Source organism: Mizuhopecten yessoensis, unplaced genomic scaffold (assembly GCF_002113885.1).
Source record: "Mizuhopecten yessoensis strain PY_sf001 unplaced genomic scaffold, ASM211388v2 scaffold6719, whole genome shotgun sequence".
NCBI lineage: Eukaryota > Metazoa > Mollusca > Bivalvia > Pectinida > Pectinidae > Mizuhopecten > Mizuhopecten yessoensis.
In genome coordinates, this window is record NW_018406690.1 from 646,538 (window position 1) to 658,099 (window position 11,562).

The 11,562-nt window shown below is 41.0% G+C and overlaps 1 protein-coding gene across 1 annotated transcript; it reads right to left on the reverse strand.

Annotated features, from left to right (window-relative positions):
• Window positions 1-5,186: 5,186 nt before the first annotated feature.
• Window positions 5,187-9,879, reverse strand: LOC110452553 (growth arrest and DNA damage-inducible protein GADD45 alpha-like). The gene is made up of 6 exons (XM_021501161.1): window positions 9,707-9,879; window positions 8,581-8,685; window positions 8,017-8,137; window positions 6,422-6,532; window positions 6,140-6,287; window positions 5,187-5,768 (listed from the first exon to the last, which is right to left on the reverse strand). The coding sequence occupies exons 1-5, from the start codon at window positions 9,751-9,753 to the stop codon at window positions 6,183-6,185; spliced, it is 489 nt and encodes a 162-aa protein (XP_021356836.1). The 5' UTR covers window positions 9,754-9,879; the 3' UTR covers window positions 5,187-5,768; window positions 6,140-6,182.
• Window positions 9,880-11,562: the final 1,683 nt, after the last annotated feature.

Sequence of the window (11,562 nt, forward strand, 5' to 3'; positions counted from 1 at the left end):
GAACATTTCTTTCCATTTACAGTGGTACCTTTGACCCGACCCAGAACGAGGTAAACGCTCAGTAAGAGGACACCCGAACCTAGATTAGAAACACTGTGGGCGAAGACTAGTAAAAAATGAGGGAGGAATTTAGCAAACTTGGACTTGGTCGATCGCAACTAGGTAGTCCGCCAGGCTAGAGTTCGGAGGTCCAGGGTTTGAATCCCGGTTGGGTCGTGATTTTTTTCTCTCTCCTGTTTACATAGAATACTAACTGGTCAGAGTTTATGTATAGCATGTGCCAAATCAACGATTTCTGTTCTTCCAGACTTTTGTCAACGTGAACTGACGTAACATCTGTATAACAAGTTAGTCGTTTGTGAAGCTAAAAGGTTAATTAATGGGTTTGACAAGATTTAACAACCTTTCCTATATCGCTCCTGCATAGTTACGTTATTGAATAAAGAAAAGAATAGGCTTGACACATTTTCACAACCTCTCCCGACCCCTTAAGATATATGTAATCAAAATGCTCTGTTTCACAGAGACTACAGACACGGTGTTAAATGTTAGCAGTGATTATCGTTGTCAACCTAACAGCTGGTATAATATTTATATTCATCAATGGAACATCTTGCGCGTTACAACGCCGTTGTATACGTGATAAACAGTCTGGCCCCATCGGGTAACGCGGGGTCCCATGTAACACGTGGAGGTCATCATCGGTCACTTATCACTTGCTCTCAATGTGTGGGTGGTCACCTCGGGCTCCATTCACTGACCGGTGTGTGTTTGAACATTTTAGATTGCATACAGTTAAAACACTTCAGTTTATTGTGACCAACAGTGACCATATTGCGCTGCAACCCAACAGTCTTCTAAACAATGATATTTCCCATATCAATCTACCAAACTGTGAGAACAAATGAATTTGCCGGTAAATCAACAAAATGTGTGCATACCAACACTATTTTCACGAGAAAAACGTGACTCGAACATGCGACAATGCTGCAGCGGCAGCATGCAGGCGGTTTTCTTTGTTCATTACCGACCCATCGTTGTCATTAAGTGTCTGGAACGTCTTTGTGTGAATGTAGACTTCTTTGTTACAGCATATGTCACAAGTGTAACGTTAACCTTTTCTTCCGAAGGTCACCGCAAGGTGGCACATTGTCGCTTACAGAACAAAGGCTCCCAAACGCTTGGTTTCTTCCGCCACGCGACAGGCCCGAGCTGGCTCTGTGCTAATGTGAACTCGCCGTAGTCTCGTTACATCTTGAGTGGGAAACTTAATAGCCGGTAAATAGGTAGATTTATCGAGTGGGATATATACACAGCGTACCCGCTCTGACATGATTTGCGATTTTCTTTTCATTTAGAAGGGAAATCAGTGATGCTGCGGTTAGGAACACTTGTGTCCCTATTATATCTCAGCGACAGTCGGTCTCCATACGACATGTGACTGAGTGGGAGAGGGACAATGAGCACATGTTTGTAGATACTTTTCCACTTATCGACTGTTTACAACAACTGTATCAGTCGGTATTTTCATCAATGATAAATTTAAGTCCGATGCCACTTATTGTTGTATTTCGGGTATTTGTTTGAAAATTTAACGACCTCCCAACAGTTAGGTTGGAAATCAGAAGAAAAAAAACATGGATTCCAAGTGTTTTAATAGGGGCAGCAGAGCATTGTTGATTTCTTCCAGGTCACCATAGCAGATAACATAGAGTTAACCCCTAGATTCTGCCAGGGGTGAGCCTTTATAAGTCGCCTCTAAGGCAGTGGGTACAGCATGCCTATTCCTTGCCTAAACCCCTAGCGATTTGAACTTTTTGTAATTGTAATTAAATAAGTGATGATTACAAAACTGGCATTTATTCCATTGAACAGATCATTTGGACAGTCAATCAAACACCCATGCGACATTTGCACGTGTATGCTCGTTGTCGCGTCAGAGAAAATGAGATGATATCACGTGACGTTGATGTACTATAGTTTCGCCCCCTAAAACTGGCATTGCAACATCACACGCATGACAGTACTGTTACAAATGAGGTAAGGCATATGTTATATTTTTTTCAGGTTAAGTTATTTTTGGGCTGCAACGATACATCGATACGTATCCCGACACTGTGATCACGATACAAATATAGCAACAGTAAACGCAAAGCGAGAATATATGTTTCAAATTGTTAATTAAAATATTACAGCTTTGAATAGACTGGTCAAACATGGGCATACCTTTGATTTTCACATAATCAACGTCTTTCAACGTGCATGCCGAGCTGGAAGTGTCACTCGCCATGTGGGAACGGAGATGAGCATAGACTAAATTCAGAAACAACAAAATCCGGAAAATATCGTAGGTGTATCGTGACATCCCAAAAAAATATTGTGTTTCGAACCGTATTCAAAATATCGCGATATATCGTCGTACGATATGTCATTACAGCCCTATTTATCATAAAGCAAACCAAAAACAAATGTAGATCTGAAAATGGATGTGACATAAGTTTTAAGACTATTCAATCCCTGTTGAAGGGCTAAGTCCTTAAGCTTAGACATAGTGAATGTTGCTATGTACTCTAAGCAATTATTATCAAACAGAGCTACGGACGCGAAACGGAAACAGTTTATCGAGTTGGTCCCAAAACATTCAGGAAATCTGTATGACTGTTGACTGTTGGCTGAAATTAACATGTAACAGCTGTTTAATGTGACGCAGAAAAACTCAACAATGAAACAGACAACACTGACGTCTTTGTAAGAGATGACCTCAGCATTCTATCGACAGCCTTCACCGTTAGACCATGCAAAGTTTAACAATAACTGTTAACAACAAGGCAAACTAAGACAGATAAACGGCAGACACACAGGAACTAAAGACAAAATAAGACGGCACAAAAAACTGGGACAAATAAACGACAGACACACAGAAACTAAAGACAAAATAAGACGGCACATTAAACTAGACAGTTGAAAAAGTTCAGTAACAATTCAAATCTGCATAACAGACCATATCGAAAAAATGAACATATAAGGTAAAGGAAAGAGCTTCCATGAATAACTACAGTTATTGTTAGTGCCGTTGGGATGAACAGACTATCATTATAACAAGAAGAGTGGAAAAGGATAAACATAGTTTTCATCAACTTTGAACAGCAGTTAAGAACAACTAGCTACACAACGCATGCAGAAGCTACCACTCCACAGCATGTAAGGCCCAAACAACGCATGCAGAAGCTACCACTCCACAGCATGTTAGGCCCAAACAACGCATGCAGAAGCTCTACCACTCAACAGCATGGTAGGCCCTAACAACGCATGCAGAAGCTTCACCACTCCACAGCATGTTAGGCCCTAACAACGCATGCAGAAGCTTCACCACTCCACAGCATGTTAGGCCCAAACAACGCACGCAGAAGTTACCACTCCACAGCATGTTAGGCCCAAACGACGCAGGCAGAAGCTACCACACCACAGCATGTTAGGCCCAAACAACGCATGCAGAAGCTACCACTCCACAGTATGTTAGGCCCAAACAACGCATGCAGAAGCTACCACTCCACAGTATGTTAGGCCCAAACAACGCATGCAGAAGCTCTACCACACAACAGCATGGTAGGCCCTAACAACGCATGCAGAAGCTTCACCTCTCCACAGCATGTTAGGCCCAAACAACGCACGCAGAAGTTACCACTCCACAGCAGGTTAGGCCCAAACAACGCATGCATAAGCTACCACTCCACAGCATGTTAGGCCCAAACAAAGCATGCAGAAGCTACCACACAACAGCATGTTAGGCCCAAACAACGCATGCAGAAGCTACCACTCCACAGCATGTTAGGCCCAAACAACGCATGCAGAAGCTACCACTCAACAGCATGGTGTCTTTCCTGCAATATTATTGTTCCTTACGTCTAGGTCAAGGTAAAGTATGTATAGTGGTACATTTACACGCTGTATCGGATTAACAATCAGGTCACCTTGGCAAATTCATGGTAAAATAAAGTGTTTTTACACTTTACGTACACATTTGATCAAATAAAGCTCTACCGGTACGTTCTCACAGCATATTACCCACCTTCTTTAATTGCATAAGTAAGCGTTACCTCTAGAATTTCAAGGGTGCGTATTACCTTCCTCGAAGCGTATTACCCGGTAGGGGAAGTTTACCGTTTCTTCATGCTCTATAATGTAAGCACTTGACATTACACAACGTTATTAGTTTTAAATATAAACTTCATTTATTTTACAACAAAATATTATATAAGCTATCCGAACTGATATTAATTACTCTTGGCCCGGATGTTAGCACGCAGAGGATATTAATGTGGTAGGAAACCGGAGTACCCAAGAAACCCACGTGGTTGGGTAGGTGACCCCATACTGTTTCACGTCCGATCATGGAATCGAACCCGGCCGCCTTAGTGAAAGGCGAGTGTGTTATCCACAGCGTCACATCACCAACGTTATCTACTAGTTTGCCTGTAACCTATAACATAGGCCGTATAATATAACTGTATCCAATACCTTTCCAGGTTCTGGGATCGAGTAGGCCTGTTGTACTCCACTGCATCTAATAGTAACAGGCGACTAACGTTTGACCCCTGTAGTAAGAGGCGACTAACGTTTGACCCCTGTAGTAAGAGGCGACTAACGTTTGACCCCTGTAGTAAGAGGCGACTAACGTTTGACCCCTGTAGTAAGAGGCGACTAACGTTTGACCCCTGTAGTAAGAGGCGACTAACGTTTGACCCCTGTAGTAAGAGGCGACTAACGTTTGACCCCTGTAGTAAGAGGCGACTAACGTTTGACCCCTGTAGTAAGAGGCGACTAACGTTTGACCCCTGTAGAATTGAGGGTTTTCTTCAGTGTTTTCAGCTTAACTGAAGAAACCGAAATAGATTTGTTTACCCCATAGCAACGTTAAGGGTCTTTGGGTTTTTTCACTTCCCCACTCGTCTTTTCAGCGTCTTCCCAGGCACCAGTCTTCCTTAAACCATAAACTTACAGACCTTGTATGCCAATATCTGAAGAAAAAGGCCTTTTACCGTCTTTATAAACGGATCTTTTTTATTTTTTTAAATAAATAGTTGTTTCATTGACACACAGTTCTCGAGAAGACATTCTGTAGTACCAAGCTTCCTCCATTAATACCTGGTTTATTGGACCGATATAATAAACAAGATTACTCACAATATGAGTTATATATTTTATTCAATGACTTTTTATGATGACAATGAATATGCAAGACTAAATGACTGTGCTCATTTGCTGATGGTATTGACAACGAAATGTACAAGTCTTCAATTCATGATGAGTGTTATCACCGTTTATAGTGGATTATTTATTGCTTCTTCACATTGTCCAGTATTGCTTATAGTGGCCGGTTGTTATACGGTGGTTCCCGATCGCTGGGTCACCTGTGCCACTATTCCATTGCTACCGAGACCAGGTGAGAGGTGCGTGGAGTTAAACTAACCACTGTTGCTCTCCCCGTATTGCTTAAATAATATAAGCGCCAATGGTACCCCGACAGCAGATGGGTGACCTCGGCTCGCCCATTCCGGTGTAGTTACTGCTACAGCGTGTGAAGGACCACCTGTCCTTGTCTGGGTGTCTGACCGGGGTACTGGAACTAGTGACCGGAGGAGCTATTGTGTTGACCGGTGGCCTGGCTGGATGTGACCCCAAACCTTGTCCTTAGCCAGGTAATCGCTTCGCTCAGTAGGGAGTAACAGTTAGCATGGAGATCAAACTGCAATCACCAGCGATAGTTCCTGGAATAAAGAAAAAACACCATATATATTACAAACTGAGTTTTAACAGGAAATATCATTATCCGATGCTATTTTAATACATTATGTAGGGGCGATTTAACAGTAGTTAGATACTGTTAAAGTACATTCTGCGTACTAGAAGATGTGCTTTGTTCGACCATATTATGAATGGTCTTTATTACGGATTTTAACTTCGAAAATGATCAATGACGTCTTTAAATCGTAAACTACATTCTCCTACAATGATGGTCAAGGTCATCTATGTGAACAAACGTGTCGAACATGAACCACAGCAAGCTGCACGCCAAATAGCAATAAACTTCATGGTTCCGTTTGAACAGGTATTAACATGTTCATAGTTAGACATTCACCTTGGAAGGTAGTATGGCGTGGATGACGATGAGGACGGCATGTTCAAATCGGAAGCTGTAACGGGTGATGAAAGAGGACACCGTCTGTCATCATTTCGTCACAACATGCCAACAACATCTCGTCCGCCGGAACCTCCTTCTTCGCGTGCTAGAATCATACAATAATACAATGTTACGTCAAAACAACTTGAAATTGTCAATATCAATCAATATCAATTTGGTTGAGATAATTATATCTTTTTAAAGATTGCATGCTAGATCAATATCTCGGATGATGCCTACCTGCACGAGAATGCACGTGTATTCAGCAGGCGGCCGATGCGGGGGGCTGCCCTCCTTGTTATTCTTGTAATGCAATGACAGTATTTTCTCAAGCTTTTCGGAGCTGTCCACCTACAAACGGAGTAATGGATGATACAGTCAATAATTTACCAAAAAGTGCAAATCAATGTTGACTTCTAATACAAAAAGATGGTCGAGTCCGGTACCATCATACTGGTCAATTGGGTGTCACGTGTTAAAACAAAGGTAACTGTCTGAGCGCAGGCTTGCTTTTTTTTGACGCACAGACCCCTGTATTTGATACTTGCTGGTTAAACCTTGTTTACGATCGACGTAGATACAACAGCCGCTCCGAGCGCGACATACCCGTCAGAGCTGTCATGTAGCACGTAAAGCGGCTGTCAACATCGACCTCGCCACCGAACACCTGTTTACATCACAAAAACTCCTCCTACACATTTTTCCACAGTATCATGACGGACCGAGTCGAAGTCGGTGAGTAAATTCACCAGCTAAGCGTATCTACTTTAAAACTGAACAAAGAATCAAGCCAAACATCACTTGTATTTGTTAAAATTGACGTACGTTCATATAACTGACTCGATGACAAAGGACAGCTAACTATACGTCAAGTTAACTAACCACGTGTTAGCGTGTTGTTTTTATGACACTGCACATGCTAGTTAGCTGTCTACTCGAGAAAACACGTGCTAGCTAGTTGTCTACATGGCATAGCACGTGCACAGGCACTAGCCTCGTCTGTCAATACACCTATTATTTAATCAATGTTGCTAAGACCAAGTTCCAGAAAACATGTGATTTTGTCAAAATCGCTCATAGTAGGTTTGTGTGTTTTGCGTTACCCACTAGGGATTTAGCTTGTCATCCGTGGACAGCACACTGTCCGCCCAACTGAAATTCGACCTTTTTCCGTTGTTTTATGAAGTCTACCGAAAATTGTGTTGCATTTTAAAGGGCAAATCATACATCAATTTAAAGCAAAATATTTTCCTGTCGATCTAGACTGCTCCCGGCGTCATACTATGAAAGGTTATGACAAAATTACAAGTTTTCTTGAACGGGGTCATTGGACTCTGGGAACAGAGTTAGCAACCTTGATTTCAGGATAGGTGTATTTGCAGTCTTTGTAGTGCACAAAATACAGAACTTGCTTGCGTATTGTTTGTACGAAAAAGCAACTGTTAACTAGTTGTCCACATTACAAAACACGTGAAAGCAGGGCTGTTTTATGAAAACATTTAGTTGTCTATATGGCTAGGCACATGAATTAATTTTCTCTGTACGAAAAAGCACGTGTCAGCTAGTTATCTACATGACAACGTACGTGCTAAACTGTTGTCGACATGAATTATGAGAAATGCATCAGGTAGCTAGTTTTCTTGATGTAAAGGCAAAAACAGGTGCTATCTAGTTGTATATGGAGAAAAAAAAGCACGTGATAACTAGTGATACACATGTCAAAGTCTGATAGTAAGTTGTTGATATGACAAAGCGCATGCTAGCCAGTTATCCACATTAAAGTCCTTTTAATCCATACCTATCTGATTTAACTACCCACACATTAGTGTACTGACCTTTAGGACGCGTACGTTGTGCTCTACACAATGCGCCTCCATCAGGGTGTTTTGTATGTCCACCGAGACATCGGCAGGTACGGCCTTGGCCAGGACACACAGCCCCACAGAGTCAGGGTTCCTGTAGAAGACACAGAGAGTGCAATAAGTTTTGTAAACTACATATCAAATAATGGATCGATTTTATTTTCAACGTCAATTTTCTTTTGAACAGAAATATAAATACCAATTTCAATGCAAGAGAAATAACGTGAACAATCATATAGCATATACTGTAATATGGAAGTTGTATGACCTTTAAAATCATTGATGAAATCAAGATATTAAAAATCTAATAACTGATATGTATCTACATGTGTATTTCTATAATCTTACAAAAACATAGATAGGCATAATCTTCTCTTGTTAAAAAAAATACAAGAAACACAGCGTCCGAAACGCAATTTTATAACAACATGGAAAGTATTTGCACACTAAACGCTCCATTAGTTTCAAGACTTCTTAAGATTATTGATAGTTTAAATGTAAGTCTCGAAACGATGTTTTGTCCAAAATAACACTTACGCTTCCATTAGTTTCGCACATCCATACACCCCAAAAGTGATTCGTTCCTCCTCGGACGCTCGCATAAGGAAATCTTTAACAATATTGCCGAAATTCATCGGTTTTCTGCAAAAAATATTAAATGGCACTGAGTAAATGATATCCCTTGGTAGGTCGTGCTCTGGTATGTCGGTCAATCACCAAGATAAACACAGCAAAACAGTGGCAGTCGTGAGTCAGAGGGGGAGATCCCCGCTCGCCGGGATAGACCCTCGGAATTTCCTCAAATATTCTACAATCTACCCCTTTGCTTGGATACCGATATTTTATACCAACCCTAGAATCAACAATGAACATTTAATTGCATTTGATTTTCCCGTCTCATCTGTTACCGTAGACACGTCAACACCTCGTTTTATTCTATAAATGGACAGATTAAGTCTTATATTGACGTCACGCTCAGCTACTAAATATTCACAGTCAATTATGCAAATCACATAGGTCACATCAGATCAGCTGTTCCCAGCCAAGCAGAAACAAAGAAAGAAAGTTACGAAGTGAGACATTCTGCGTCTTTCAACCTTTTTATATTTGATTTTCTCAAATAGAGATTATTTGTTTTGATACTTTTCATTTGCGTTTGCACTTGCAACATTGCAGACGACAGAATGACGCAAGTCAGTGCGCGTGACCTCGTTCGACTTTGACGACGGACAGTTCCAGAGCAAAAGTTCAAAGTGCTGATGCAACCATAACGATGATGAAAACATTAGCATGGTGATAGTAAACGTGAACTAATTTCTATAGATTGATTAAAATATGCAAATGAACTAACGAATTCTAATAAGTCACATTTTGCAAGTCTCGACCCCAACTGTTGCAAGACAGCTGTTGGCTTATATTTCCATATTGCAAACTTGCAAATACTCTGTTCAGGTTTATCAGGACGAAATATGTTGCAGTTATTTTCTCCATTTTGCATTGCTAGCTGAAGTCGATCCCCATATACGCGTTCTTTGTCCCAGACGGACTACTAAGCCGTGTATCGTTTATAGGTCACATATACATGTGTATACATATTTACATACGTAGCGTGCTACGAAAAATAGTTATGAAATAGGAAAAATGGAGTGGAATGTTCACTTACTTGTTGCAAATTGCAGCTGAAGCTTCCGTGCCTTCGGGCAGAGTCATGATTTGTAATGATGCAGTGAGAAATCGACGTACGAATAGCACAGAACCTCCCGACAGTTCGCTAGTCCCCTCTCTCTCTTTATCTGTCACGTTGCTACTACGTTCTTTGTTCAACTGAGGGCGGAGCCTCCGAGGTCATCTCCGTAAGCAGCGCCGTGATTGGTTCGTGGTCGCGGAAGTTGCTTCCTTAGAAACCGGTTGCTATGAATCCAGCATCTACTCTGCACAGCGTAAATAGGGTGTAAACAGACGTCTGTGAGGCAATACACTAGAACTCAGCCTTTATGGTCAATGCACATAGTAGGATTCTATAAGAAGTTCTGTGTTAGACATGTTACTGTTACCCGTGCTAAGTTCGTGCGTACGTCTGTGCATCACTTTCATATTCCAGGGCTGATTTTTTTTTAACTTTGATATCTTAATGAAACCTCAGACGCATGTGACCACTACGAGACGGTGTGTCATACTGTTTTTATGTGCCTACATCTAAGGTCAGTGTCTCTGTTTAAATGACAACCATCCATGTCATTATTTACCCGTCCCGTGTTAACTTTCTATAAATGACGATACATCAATGAAAGTTGCCTCGCATGCGCACCACAGTAAGGCGGTGTCTTGTGTAGTATGAGCCTTCAAATGTAAAAGGTCCACACGTTGATGTCCAGCCTCCTAACTTCCTCATTACATCAGACAAACCAAATCAAACAAGTAGACCCGTTGTCAAATCTTGGTAGCATGAAGTGATGTAAATTAAATTGATTCGGATGCCAGACTTTAATTTGTTAAACTTCTGTAAAAGACCCAAATCAAGTACATAAAAACTCGAAGTCCTGGGGACCAATAAAAGTACTCGACATATCCGATGGTTCGACTAAATGAGTTTGATCATGCTCAGTCAAAAATGTAGTAAGTTACGAAGCGCAAAATCAAAATACCGCGATATATTTTTTAAACCCGGAAGGAGAGCGATACTGTTTACAGTGTATCAGTGACTAAGTAGTGGAAAACTATCATATATCACTGTTCTTCCAGGACTAGAACAATATCACGGCGACCACAATAATACAATAATTATCTATAAGGAGTTTAATTAAATTATAAAATGAAAAAGATACAGTAACGTTTTTTTCTGCTGTAGTGCGAACTTCGCTACCTTTCCTGCGTTAACATAATGTGTTATGTGTGACGGAACATGTCAAGCGAAGAGGTGTCCGTGTTCAATAGCGTTACGTTGGCTGAATACGGTCGGAACGGGCTCTTTAAGCTCCTGATTGTATATACCCAATTCCAAATGTGACCTTATAACTCAGGTGAGACAGGTAAGATTGGATTTATATATTAGTGGTCGATAAGAATTACGAGCACGTAACTCCTACAGAAAGAATGTGTGTCCATATTACTAAAAGCATATAGCTCCAGTACCCAGATATGCATTCCTCACGTGCCAACCATACCCAGACGAGGAATGCCTGGGTGCTACACAAACCCGGAGGAATGCTGCAACCAGTGTAAGCCGTATCGTTCACATTGTACACTTCAGTGCAAATATTTCCTGTTTTTCAATAACATGCATATCATGCTTGAAATGTTTCAATGAAATCGAAAGGCCATTGGCTCCTTACACTTCCTATAGCACTTTATATACTACGCTATGCATAGCCTTGCCTTCGTGCGTCAGATTCACGCGTTTCGGTAATGTTTTCCAATGGCACTTAAATAAACCGGTAAAAACAATGTTAAGTTACTGAACCGACATCTTCTTTTTATTCATTGTTTGTAATTTTTTGTATTAAATGAAATACCGAATCA